Genomic DNA, 13650 nt, shown 5'->3' on the forward strand with positions numbered 1-13650 from the left:
TTAACATAAATCTGCATGGACATATAGTTTATATACTCTCAATAAGTAGCCAAACTGCGAGGGGGGCCATTACGTAAAATGGATTCAATTAGGATTACCGCCAAACTTAATGGGACCACCTATACATTTATCGTTAAATTTTCTCCTAAAAATTTGACAGATGTAATTATGGTACAATCGTAGTGTAATTACACTGTAACTTGCATGTAACTACAGTGTAACTTATATGTAAGTTTCACATAATTTTGAATCGTTAGATCTATTACAAGATTTATTTTGGTGAGGAAGAAAACAAATCATAGCACACACATATGTGAAAGAATTTGTTCCCACGACCTCTATTTTACCGAAATAACATGTTACGGAGAGATTTTTGAAAGTTACATACAAGTTACACTATAGTTACAGTGTAATTACATGCAAGTTATAGTGTAATTATACTATAATTGTACTGTAATTACATCTGTCAAATTTTTGGGGGAAAATTTGTCGACGAATATATAGCAAAATCGAACTTTGGACTTGTTTGACAGCGCTAATTACTTTTGGATCATGACGCCAAGTTGGTCATCGCAGCCCAATCCTCATTCCTCCACGGGTCCATCCTATTGGGCTTCCATGGGCCTCACCAGTGGCCCCACAGCATATCCATCAAAATCGTTGTCTGACTCGGTCTCTTCTAGCTCGCGGGTGAGTGACTGGAGAGCCGTTGGTTGGGCACTTGCGGTTGATCTGGTCCGTTGCTTCAGCTCAGAGCTCTCACCCGTCTCTTCCACCAAAGCCGTGTGCCCGTGTGGGTGTGGGTGTGCGCGCACACTGCGCTCGAGCGCCCGCCAAAAATAGTTCGCCGTAGCTCAAAAACGCTCACGCCGCGCGTTCCTGCAAATCACAGTGACTAGTGACAAACGATCGATCGATCCCTCCATCCACAAACCCTCCTCGATCTCATCTTCCTTCGTCTCGTCAATGGCGGCGAGCTACTCGTGCCGGCGGACATGCGAGGCGTGCAGCACGAGGGCGATGGCCGGGTGCGTGGTGGGCGAGCCGGCGTCGGCGCCGGGGCAGCGGGTGACGTTGCTGGCGATCGACGGCGGCGGCATCAGGGGCCTCATCCCGGGCACCATCCTCGCCTTCCTCGAGGCCAGGCTGCAGGAGCTGGATGGCCCCGACGCGCGCCTCGCCGATTACTTCGACTGCATCGCCGGGACCAGCACCGGCGGCCTCATCACCGCCATGCTCGCCGCGCCCGGCGACCACGGCCGCCCGCTCTTCGCCGCCAGCGACATCAACCGCTTCTACCTCGACAACGGCCCACTCATCTTCCCACAAAAGTAACTGATCACCTCGAATTCGATCTCCTCTCTTCGATCTCTGCATTATTTGATTTGATTGGGGATTGTGGGCGGCGTGGCGTGGCGTCCAGGAGGTGCGGCATGGCGGCGGCCATGGCGGCGCTGACGAGGCCGAGGTACAACGGCAAGTACCTGCAGGGGAAGATCAGGAAGATGCTGGGCGAGACGAGGGTGCGCGACACGCTGACGAACGTCGTCATCCCCACGTTCGACGTCAGGCTGCTCCAGCCAACCATCTTCTCCACATACGACGTGCGTGCGTTGATTCCATCCGCATTGGCGTTGGAATCAGCTGATTGTTTGATTGATCGAACAATTGATCGGTTAAAATTTTGCAGGCGAAGAGCATGCCGCTCAAGAACGCGCTCCTCTCCGACATCTGCATCAGCACATCCGCGGCGCCGACCTACCTCCCCGCGCACTGCTTCCAGACCACCGACGACGCCACCGGCAAGGTCCGCGAGTTCGACCTCATCGACGGCGGCGTCGCCGCCAACAACCCGGTAACTAATCAATCAAGCAATCCATCAAACGAAGATCCACATGTGCATTCCTGTGGTACAAATGCTGATCGATCGATGGATGGATCGATTTTCGCGAGAACGTACAGACGATGGTGGCCATGACGCAGATCACCAAGAAGATAATGGTGAAGGACAAGGAGGAGCTGTACCCGGTAAAGCCGTCGGACTGCGGTAAGTTCCTGGTGCTGTCCGTGGGCACCGGGTCGACGTCGGACCAGGGGATGTACACGGCGAGGCAGTGCTCGCGGTGGGGGATCGTCCGGTGGCTGCGCAACAAGGGGATGGCGCCCATCATCGACATCTTCATGGCGGCCAGCTCCGACCTCGTCGACATCCACGCCGCCGTCATGTTCCAGTCGCTGCACAGCGACGGCGACTACCTCCGCATCCAGGACAACACGCTCCACGGCGACGCCGCCACGGTGGACGCCGCCACCAGGGACAACATGCGGGCGCTCGTCGGGATCGGCGAGCGGATGCTGGCGCAGCGGGTGTCGAGGGTCAACGTCGAGACCGGCAGGTACGTCGAGGTGCCCGGCGCCGGCAGCAACGCCGACGCGCTGAGGGGCTTCGCCAGGCAGCTCTCCGAGGAGAGGAGGGCGAGGCTAGGTCGGCGAAACGCCTGCGGCGGCGGCGGCGAAGGAGAGCCCAGCGGCGTGGCGTGCAAGCGTTAGTAACTGTACACGCATCATGCTGACGCGATCTTTTTTATTTTTCTTTTTTTTTTTTTACCTTTCTAGCGGACATGGGGAATAACAAGACGTGACAGTAGTGCAATCGGTTTGTAACGTGCGTATACCAACATTGATCCATTTCTTCATCACAGTTTCAGTTCATCAGTATCCGCGCAGCACAAACACGTACACGTACGTACAGTCGTACACAACGTACAAAAATGGATTATCTATAAATATGCCGCCATTTTTTTTAAAATAAAACGGTAAAATCATTTGGCATGTATTTATTTACACTATAAACTCTCACATGTTTTTATGGCAACTTTATATATTTACGCTGTTAAATCAAAAGTGATTGAAATAGGGCTAAAAGCAGCCATTTTTTTAAAGCAGAACCAATAGCAACACATAGGATAACATAGTTAATATTTCAAATTAAAAATTCACATTATATATATATATATATTACGAATTACACACTGTAGAATCAATATTTCTACCATGTATAACTTATCACTTCTACATTTCTTTTCACTCCTTTTATCATCCAGTGCCCATATCCTGATATCCGCTTTTACAATTTCCTACATCGGGTGGCCTGACAAATTTCGGGCCTGTTCACTTTGTTACCATTTTCAAACTTACCAAATTTTATTAAAGTTGCTAAAAAAAGTGGCTACATTTAGTTTGCTGCCAAATTTTGGTAACTATATAAGAAATCCTGCCAAATTTTTAGCAAGTTGCCAAAATTTTGGTAATGCTAAAATTTGGTAAGATTTTTTTTGGCATCAAAGTGAACAGGCCCTTCAACCAGGCTCTGTAGAGAAATACGACAAGAGTATTGACCTCAAAGAGTTTATATAAATACTTGAAGAAGTTTATTTTGCCTTTCTTAGCTTTTACTCCTAATTGAATCGTCTCCCTTAACATTAAAATTAGATATTACGTATCCACTATCTCCAAAAACCGGTGCAAATCAACTTCTTTGTTACTTTTGGGAGGTGTTTTCTGCTGACGTGTCAGTTTGACCACAGTTCACTAGCTGAGTCAGTAGGTGGGATTCACATGTAATCCTAATCTTATCTTCTTCCCCCTTCTCTCACCCGTTCTCTTGTCAGGTGACGGTGGCGGCCAACACCGTCGGGGTGACGGTGAGAGCTCGGTGAGGATCCGCCACAATGGGGGCGCCCATGCCGCCATCATCATCCAGGTGAGGATGCAAGCCCCAATCTAGTGTCGGCAGTGCTAAAACTGGTACTAAAGATCTTTTCGTACATCCACGGGTAAAAACACACAAAAAAAGGGCACCTCTGAGTATCCAAAGGTGCCAGTTCAAGAGAAAAACCAACACCTATACTATTGGCGCTTGTTTTTTTTTTCTAAAAAAAAGGAACATTTAGTATATTATAGGTGCCGTTTTTTTACCATAAAAATCAAGTCGAGCCGGGTTCCCTTTTTTTAGCGCAAAGGAGGACGAGAGGGAACTTATCAGCTCGTCCCACCCCCCTCTCACCCGGTTCGCCCGCCTCTCCTCTCCGTCAACTGAGACGACGGCGACGGCGAGCGGACCGCATCTGGTGACGGTGGCATGCAGGATGGCTTTGGCGGCATTGGCAGCAGACGGATCCAGTGTCAGCGGGGGCTCCCGTGGCGGATCCAGCGTCGACCGTGTTAGCGGCGAGTGGCTCAACGTCGTTCGCGTCGATAGCGAACGAGGCGGTGTCGGTCGCGTCGGCAACGGGCGGACCCGGTGCCGGCGGGGGCTCCCGTTGCGGATCCGGCGTTGGCTGCTAGCAGGGTGGCATCGGCAGTAGGTGGAGCGGAGTCGATAGCAGATGGATCCGACATCACTGGCGATCACGGCGCCGTCGCGGTCTTGTCCCCCCTCCTCGCCTTGCCACTTTCTTCTTCCTCCCTCCCTCCCCCAACATTGCTAGCTCACCATCATATCGCACTGGCAACGATGATGACATCATTTTGGAGATGGCATTAGAGCACCCGCAATGGTAAAGTAAGGTGTTCTCTATAAAACATGTACATCTCAGCAATAGACTAGATTAATAGTAAACCACCTCAATGGTATGTCTACATGGGTATCTATAGCTCTCTAATGCATTGTCTCGTTTTTCTCTATAGACTATCTCTAGGTTAGTAGATAGCTTTGCTCTCTCTCTTCATTTAATCTCTTCCAAGTAGGAAAATATGCTGATATGGATCTCTTGTAGAGAGCCTATAGATAACCATTGCGGGTGCCCTTAGGGGGAGAGATGGAAAAGAAAGGAGAGAGAGAGGGGGGGAATAGAGGAGAGTCACTGATACGTGGATCTCACTTGCTGATTCAGCGAGCCAACCGTTGTCAACTTGTCACATCAACTGAAACTGCTTACCAAACCACTAAAGGCATCTACTTGCGCATGTTTTCAAAGATAATGGAGGCGTTGTACGACCCTGTTTTACGGTTGAGGGAAACGATTTAATCAGGAAGAAGAGATGAGGGAGCCAGACTAGACTTATTCCTAAATACTCCCTTCGTTGGCAATTCAATTGGAGACCCAATAAAATTCAACATTATTTCCTCTATTTCCGGCCAGTTTTCATCCGGGAAAATCGTACCGCAAAGTACAGTCTAATGTTCAAACGGAAACTAAGTTGTTTATCAAGTCATCAAATCAATATACATAACTCCTAAGAAACCATGCATGCCTAAATTAGTTAAGTAATCAAGGGTGCCTAGTGTGCTTGCCTGCTTGGTGGCCAGAGTGAAAGTTAACCTAGCAAGTGCTTGGGTATGAACAGAGCACCCTTGATCTTGATTTTATACTATATATAATCCTTATTAAGTGCTTGGGTTTGGTTTGCATTCAGTAAACACTAGCCACATCGGTCGCGCGTTGCGCGACTATCATGACATGTTTGAGAAGTAACGTACTCCCTCCGTACTCGTAAAAGAAGTCGTTTAGGACAATGTTTAAGTCAACCTTGGGAATATAAATCATGAATAACTCTCAAGTTGTTGATATCGAAAATGTAAAACTTATATGAATATATTTGTCTTGAAAAATACTTTTATAAGAGTATACATGTATCACTTTTCAATAAATATTTTTGTAGAAACAAGAAGTCAAAGTTGTGATTTGGAGACCGTGTCACTGTCCAAAACGATTTCCTTTACGAGTACGGAAGGAGTATGCAAGGAGCAAGACCATAATCTTAGTTGTAGCAAATTTAATTTTACTATTTATTATGGCAAATTTAATTTTCCTATGTTGTTGCAAATCCCAACACTTAGAGCTAGTTTATTTGCTTATAACAAATTTAATTTTGTATGTGATCCATATATAAATTTTGCGAAGTATCATTTGTTAAATTATTTTGTGTTAAAGATGTAAACTACAAATTTGCTAACTTATTTATGGCAACGTATCAGGTGCACACAGCCTGATCCGTGCACTCGTGCACTCACGCAACCACAGCCTTCCGATATCAATCTAACGGCTAGCATCAGGATGAGGGATTTTTTTTTTCAAAAAAACGCCCACCTCTTCGCTGTAACTTTTCAAGAAAACCCCTGCCAATTGGTTTCCTCTTCTCCCGTAGCAACTAATTACCCCCAAATTTGCGTCACTCTCCCATTGCCGCCGCCGCCGCCGACGACTTGCAAGGCTGCGCCCCTGCCTCGTAGCCCTCGCGGCCTTCTGCCCAGGTTGTCCCATCGACTACGGTCACCATCTCCATCAGCCTTAACTCATTCGCAGAGACCCCGGCGCTTTGATCTCCTCCTCGGTTTATCTATTACAATCTGATTTTCGTTTCACGATTTATAAATTATTTTAAGAATTTATATTAAATGTTTATTAATTTACAAGTGAAGTTAAATATGGAAAATAAAATTTCCTAAATATAAAGCATGTCTGTATTTAATTTGTATTAAATTCTCCGTAATTAATTATACTCTCTAGAATTTTCAAAGCTCAATTACTAATTTTAATAATACAAAATAATTTCAGTAATTATTTAAATAATAAATTAATCATTAAATGATCTGGTTTTAATGTTCTTAAATACTTTGAGTGTTATATTATTTTCTGGATTTTTCTTGAAATTATTTGAGCACTGTAAATATTTTTAACCATTCAAAGATCATTTCAGCGATTAATTTAAATTATAAAAGTAATTAAAATCTTCTTTTCCATTTTGGGCCGAAACTGGAAAGTTCACTTGGAGTCCTCTGCTCATCCTACCTTTTCTCTCTATGGCATTTTTCCTTTTTTCCGACGTCAAGTTTGCTTCCCTCATTCAATCAGGCCGAGGTACGAAAAAAATCTGTTCAGCGTACCCTCGCTACAGTGTCGTCTTCAAGCTCCAGCCGGCCGTCCCGAGCCCGTGTGCAGCCACCGACTTCTCCGCTCGATCCGGTCTTCCCGTTGCTCCTCTTTCCAAATTAGTTGCGGGAAAAAATCCCCAAAAATTTCTATGGAAATTCTTTCCAATTTAGCGGATCAAATCTTTCTTTTTTCCGGCGAAAGCCCTAAGATTTCCCGGCGCCGTCTCGTTCGTTTTGGGCACGGACCCGAGCTCCCATGCCTATAAATAGAGCCCCCTCCCTCTCCTCTTTCGGCCGCCACCTCCCCCTTCTTCCGCTGTCGCCGGAAATCCTCTCCTCGCGAGCTCCACCTCTCTCCGCCGCTGGCCGTCGCTCCAGCCACCGTGCGCCGTCGTCCTGGTTGCCTTCATCCTGCGCCGCCACTTCCTTCGGCACCGCAGCGACGAAAGCAAGCCCGGCAGCTACCTCCACGAAGCCGCAAGCCATCGGAACACCGTCGCCGTCGTGAAGCCGATCTATTCCATCTTATTCCATGTTCAGCCGAGCCGCGCCACCGTTGCCGTCCTCGCTGGTCGTGGCAGAAGCCTCCGTCGGCATAGCAGAAGCAAAGAGAAGCCCGTCCTCCCCTCCGTTCTCGCTGCAAGCCACCGGAACGTCGTCGTCATCGTCTACCTGAGGTCGCCGTCTCTTCAAGATCGCTGCCGGCCATCTTCTGCCGCTGTTCATCGTCGTTCACACCGGGGTAAGCATTGCCGTCGCCTCCTCTCTCTCCCGGTGCTGTCGCCTCTCGCCGGAGCGCCGCCCTTCGCTGCTGCCGCACGTGACATGCAACGTGTGTGTGCACGCCCCTGCCACTTAGTACGCCGCAACGTCAGCCCCTCCATCCTCCATAGAGCCTATGTGTTCTGTACACGTGGTCTCCATCTAAACCTTGTATCGGATTCAATCAAATTCGTTGTATCGCAGTAAATTTTCGTTTGAGATCAATCTCAGCCGTCCAAAATCAATATAAATCATTTTCCTCTGTTTTTAATGACATATTGTTCCTTTCCTTTTTACCGTATGTCATCTACCAAATTTAATCCAATATATTTTCGGAGGATGTATTAATCTTTTTTCTTTTATAAATTATTTTTAAATTGTTTAATTAATTGGAAATAGTCTTTTCTTTAAAAGGCTTTAATTGTATTAAATCATGTAAAATTCATAATTAATTCATATGAAGTCGGAATGAGGCCGTTCAAGTCTTATAATTCATCTAAATCATGATCTACATGTTTGTTTACTGTGTATTTGGTTTTTATTAGTGTTTTTCCTCGTTTTGCGTGTTAGTTGTCGTTTTCGTCATTTCGGAGGTTCGTGAGTGCGTCGGAAGTGTTCTAGAAGATTAATTGAAGACCAATTATTATAAGGCAAGTCACACAGATCTCAAACACAATCACTTTTGGCATGTTGATCCTATATTTAAATTCTCTATTTATTTCAAATGTGTATTTATTTCTCGAATATCATCACGTGGTGTGAACCTATTTCTTTGTATGACCAATTTGCATTTGATACCCTATTCTTTGCTACCTTGGGTTATAAATTTGACTAGCTTGGGCTTTATATATTGGTTCAACTAGATGTATTAGATACAATTGCTTAGCCATGCTTAGAAACATTAGCACTTGATTGGGATAACTAATGCTTCACTATTACTTAATGATGGATATTTAATGATTGCTCACGATGGTCAACTGTGATTGGTTAACTTGATAATGGTGGGTTGTGGGTACATGGTTTTGATGGTCGTGCTTATGACAATTAAGGACCGGTTTGCAAGCTACTGTTGTGAAACATTAACCGTGCCAATCACAAGCTAACATGGGCAACGGCTTTACCTTTTGTATGGCATGTTTCATTGCGGGGCACCAGACTATGAAGTGGTGATAAGTTCGTGGGGATCGCTAGGTAGTCCATACCTTTCATTTTTAAGGGGGTGATTATGATCCAGGAACGGTGCACTGTTTTGAGTTGTATTATGCGACGGGTCTTATCACAATCACTCGGCATGGTGACGTGTCTACGCGGACACAGTGACATGATGGTGGGTTGTCTTGTGGGTACAATGGTACATCTCTGGTCAGAGTAAAACAATTCGAATAGCCGTACCCATGGTTATTGGCGGGTCTACCAATGTTTTTCGTGATTAGTCCCACACTACTCATTACTAATAATAATGCGATAAATGATGATACTTGTTTAACTCCTGATTTGGAACGGTAAATTCCTGGTTTGGAGGTTTGATCTGTATGACCGGGGTTGTTTATTCAGGTTTGGTTGGGCCTGTATAGCATTAGAGTGCTGTCCATTGTTGATTAAAATTGATGATTAATTACTCTATTGTTTTACTACTCTTAAATGTTTTGCTACACGTAAAAATTATGCTAACTTGTTCTAAGGAGGAGCAAGATTGTTCCCTTGGTTTTGTTCATGAGTTGAGTCTGCTAGGCTAGAACTTGAGCAAGTGTTGGGTTTTCTCCATTGTTGTTGGACCTACTTCCAGTGTTGTGAGTGTTCGCCATCTGACATAATCAGGAGCACAAAGAGAGAAACAAAGGGGAGAACCACTTAGAATGATGATTTAATTTTTACTAACTTGACTTTTATTGATCTAAATTGAGTATTATTATTACATATAACTGAAAGACACTCTCACTACTAAACTCACAAACTTCATAACTCTCAAAAGCCAACAAACCATGCAGCTATATCTCACCAATGATGTAGACCACATGCAAGACTCACACTCATAAGCAAACTTAAACAAGCGGACTAACACAACGAACTAAGGCAACAATCTAACAAGACATCTAGGTCCGCTTGGCATCGGAGTTGACTGAAGGCTCTCCATCATCATCTTGAGTAGCACCCCACTTAACCTCTAAATGAGTGTGGTTCTCCTTTGGGTCTTCTTCCTCATCACCGCTTAGAATAATGACGGGAGGATCCACACGAACTGGGGCGGCTTCCTCCACCACATGGCACAAAGTAGCATCGTCTTCAATTCCTTCAGGATCCACGTAACTGGCTTGGACTCGATCATGGGTTTTACGGGGATGGTAGCGATACTCCGTATTGACCAACTCCTCAATGTAGAGATCGCGAAATTCTCCAATGGTGACCCTTGCTACCTACTGACAAGCATGTGCACATCTTCTTCGTCCAGCTTCAAACATCACCGATGGGATATCCTCACAAATCACTTGTTAAGGTTACCTTGACATGGCATTTCTCCTCGTTACAGTCATGGGGAATCTGGGCATAAAGAGGGTCAGTCTTGAATCATATGGAGAAGGCCACCATTCGCAACTCCCGAACAAAACCCTCAACACCGAACAAGTACTTTGGCCTGTGGAGCAGCATCTAAAGACAGGTGAAAAAAGAGAGTTAAGGCATTTATCCAATTAACATCACAAGGTTTGAGTTAATTTCAATAAAGCAAGAAAATCAGAGTGAAAAGAAAATAAATAAAATAAACTAATATTGAGAGTTAAGCTGAAACAGTTGAAAATCATTTTTTTAATACTTTGAATAACGGATTTTAAGACAAAATAAGATAAAAGAAAGTTATAAAAAGGCTATGTTCTTTATATTGTGACATCATTATACAAGAAATACTGTAAAATTTTTTGGTAATATTGAGTCATCAGTACAGTAATGGACGTACAATACTAACAACATGAGAATCATAAATAAACTTTAACAAAGAGAAAATTAAATAAACTATAAACTGCATGTGCCGTTAGTCTAGTTTAATTAGAAGACAAAGAGAGGAGAACAACTCTCGTTTTGCAATATTTTTAGAGGGCTTCTAAAGGTAACCATTTGGCATAACCTAGGGACAAGTTAGTATCAGAGTCTCCTTGACCCTAGGTTATGTAGGTTATGCCAAATGGTTACCTTTAGAAGCCCTCTAAAAATATTGCAAAAGTAGAACTGTTCTCCTCCCTCTCTTCTAATTAATTTTCTCTTTGTAGTTTATAGTTTATAGTATATAGTTTATTTAATTTTCTCTTTTGTAAAAGTTTATTTATTATTCTCAAGTTGTTAGTATTGTACGTCCATTACTGTACTAATGACTAAATATTACCATAAAATTTTACAATATTTCTTGTATAATGATGTCACAATATAAATAACTTAGCATTTTTATAACTATCTTTTATTTTATTTTGTTTTAAAATCTATTATTCAAAGTATTAAAAAAAATGGTTTTCAACTGTTTCAGCTTAACTCTCAATATTAGTTTATTTTATTTATTTTCTTTTCACTCTGATTTTCTTGCTTTATTCAAATTAACCCAAAACTTGTGATGTTAATTGGATAAATGCCTTAACTCTCTCCTTTCACCTGTCTTTACATGCCGCTCCACAGGCCAGAGTACTTGTTCGGTGTTAAGGGTTTTGCCTAGGAGTTGCAGATGATGGCCTTCGCCATATGATTCAAGACTGCCCCTCTTTATGCCTAGATTTCCATGACCGTAACGAGGAGAAATGCCATGTCAAGGTAACCTTAACAAGTGATTGTGAGGATATCCCATCGGTGATGTTTGAAGCTGGAGGAAGAAGATATGCACATGCTTGTCACGAGGTAGCATGGGTCGCCATTGGAGAACTTTGCGATATCTACATTGAGGAGTTGGTCAATACGGAGTATCGCTACCATCCCCATAAAACCCATGATCGAGTCCAAGCCAGTTACGTGGATCCTGAAGGAATTGAAGACGATGCTACTTTTTGCCATGTGATTGAGTTGCCTTGGGCCATGGATGAAACTCGCATTGAGGCCGAGCTAGCTACTCAAGATCGAGAAGATTGGAACCGTGGAAAGATCTACAAGCTGCAAGACAAGATTGATCATCTGGAGAAGGAACTGCTCGAACTCAAGGGAGAAGCGCCGCCATAGAAGCCCAGGATTCATCTCACCGTAAGGAAAAGAGCTCTCTTTGCTCCCCGTTTCCAGCTGCCCCCCAAGGTTCGTGTGGATCCTCCTATCATTATTCTGAGCGATGATTGAGGAAGAAGACTCAAAGGAGAACCGCACTCATTCAGAGGTTGAGTGGGGTGCTTCTCAAGATGATGAAGGAGATCCTTCAGTCAACTCCGATGCCAGGCAGACCTAGACGTCTTGTTAGATTGTTGCCTTAGTTCGTTGTGTTAGTCTACTTGTTTAAGTTTGCTTATGAGTGTGGGTCTTGCGTGTGGTCTACATCGTTGGTGGGATGTAGCTGCATGGTTTGTTTGCTTTTGAGAATTAAGTGGTGAGAGTCTTTCAGTTATATATGATAATAGTACTCAGTTCAGATCAATAAAAGTCAAGTTAGTAAAAAATAATTCTTTGTTCTAAGTTGTTCTCCCCTTTGTTTCTCTCCTTGTGCTCTTGCTTATGTCAAATGGTGAGCAATCACAACACTCGAAGTGGGTCCAACAACAATGGAGAAAACCCAATGCTTTCTCAAGTCCTAGCTCAGCAGACTCAACTCATGAACTTGATGATGCAATAGATACAGAACCAACAAAACCAAGGGAACAATCATGCTCCTCCTTAGAACTAGTTAGCAGAATTTTTGTGTGTGAGGCCACCCACTTTTTCCAGCACTACCAATCCAGTTGAGGTTGGTGATTGGTTGCATGCCATAGAAAAGAAGCTGGACTTGCTTCAATGCGTTGACCAGGAGAAGGTCTCCTTTGCTTCACACCAGCTTCATGGCCCTTCCTCTGATTGGTGGGACCATTTCCGTCTCAATAGGGTTGTTGTTGAGCCAATCACTTGGCTCGAGTTTACTGTTGCTTTCAAGAAGATTCATGTACCATCGGGAGTGGTGGCTCTCAAGAAGAGGGAGTTCAGGGCACTCACTCTGAGATCTTGTTCTATCACCGAGTTTCTGCATGAGTTCAATTGTCTGGCCCGTTATGCTCCTGAGGATGTTTGCATGGACGAGGTGCGTCAAGAGAAGTTCTTGGAAGGACTGAATGATGAGTTATCTTTCCCACTGATGTCTAGTGATTTTTCTGATTTCCAGAAGTTGGTGGACAAGGCTATTCGCCAGGAAGACAAGTACAACCGAATGGAAGAGAAGAAACACAAGATTGCTCACGTCAAGGCTCAGCAAGGGAACAACCAGAGGCCGCGCATTGCCATGGGGCCTTAGACAACACCACAGGGAGGGTCTTCTTCAGCTGTTCGTCCGCAACGCCAATTCTATAACAACGATATTGGCAGTGGCAATAATAATCGTAACTTGGCTCCACGTCTAGCTGTAACTCCAGTCCAGAACCAGCCTATCAAGGAGCAAGGAAACATGCCAGTGGTGTGCTTCAACTATGATGAGCCAGGCCATTTTGCTGACAAGTGTCCGAAACCTCGACGTGTGGAGACTGCCCCTATTCAGAACAAGTCCATTGCACCAGCACCGAAGGCTCGTGTCAATCATGTTGCTGCCGCAGAAGCTCAAGGCGCACCAGATGTGATTTCGAGTATGTTCCCTGCTAACTCAGTTCCTGAAGCAATACTTTTTGATTCAGGTGCTACACATTCCTTTTTGTCTAACAATTCTACGAGAAGTCGTGGGATGGAGATAGAAAATTTAGGCATTCTTTGTTGGTTAGTACCCTCAGCAATCAAGCACTCTCATCGCAACGTAGCCCTTTTGTCAGAATAGAAATTAAAGGTATTCTATTTCTAGCCAACCTTATTATACTAGAATCCAAAGACCTTGATGTCATCCT

The 13650-nt window shown here is 44.4% G+C and overlaps 2 protein-coding genes across 2 annotated transcripts; both read left to right on the forward strand.

The window, feature by feature from the left end:
• The first annotated feature begins 888 nt into the window (after window positions 1-888).
• On the forward strand, window positions 889-2711 carry LOC4333030 (patatin-like protein 1). The gene is made up of 4 exons (NM_001417807.1): window positions 889-1331; window positions 1424-1604; window positions 1691-1855; window positions 1963-2711. Exons 1-4 carry the CDS (start codon window positions 967-969, stop codon window positions 2548-2550), a joined length of 1299 nt encoding a protein of 432 aa, NP_001404736.1. The 5' UTR covers window positions 889-966; the 3' UTR covers window positions 2551-2711.
• A 9219-nt stretch (window positions 2712-11930) lies between these two features.
• LOC136355635 (uncharacterized) lies at window positions 11931-13073 on the forward strand. The gene is made up of 2 exons (XM_066308465.1): window positions 11931-12034; window positions 12518-13073. The coding sequence occupies exons 1-2, from the start codon at window positions 11931-11933 to the stop codon at window positions 13071-13073; spliced, it is 660 nt and encodes a 219-aa protein (XP_066164562.1).
• Window positions 13074-13650: the final 577 nt, after the last annotated feature.

The sequence above is a fragment of the Oryza sativa genome, chromosome 3 (genome assembly GCF_034140825.1).
Source record: "Oryza sativa Japonica Group chromosome 3, ASM3414082v1".
Taxonomy (NCBI): Eukaryota; Viridiplantae; Streptophyta; class Magnoliopsida; order Poales; family Poaceae; genus Oryza; species Oryza sativa.

Bases quoted from the DNA above. Each gene is read 5' to 3' on its own strand.
- LOC4333030 (NM_001417807.1), top strand. From the start codon at position 967: ATGGCGGCGAGCTACTCGTGCCGGCGGACATGCGAGGCGTGCAGCACG. The intron at 1,332-1,423 runs GTAACTGATCAC...CGTGGCGTCCAG, and splicing joins CCACTCATCTTCCCACAAAA to GAGGTGCGGCATGGCGGCGG. The intron at 1,605-1,690 runs GTGCGTGCGTTG...AAAATTTTGCAG, and splicing joins CCATCTTCTCCACATACGAC to GCGAAGAGCATGCCGCTCAA.
- LOC136355635 (XM_066308465.1), top strand. From the start codon at position 11,931: ATGATTGAGGAAGAAGACTCAAAGGAGAACCGCACTCATTCAGAGGTT. The intron at 12,035-12,517 runs GCAGACCTAGAC...CACTTTTTCCAG, and splicing joins TCAGTCAACTCCGATGCCAG to CACTACCAATCCAGTTGAGG.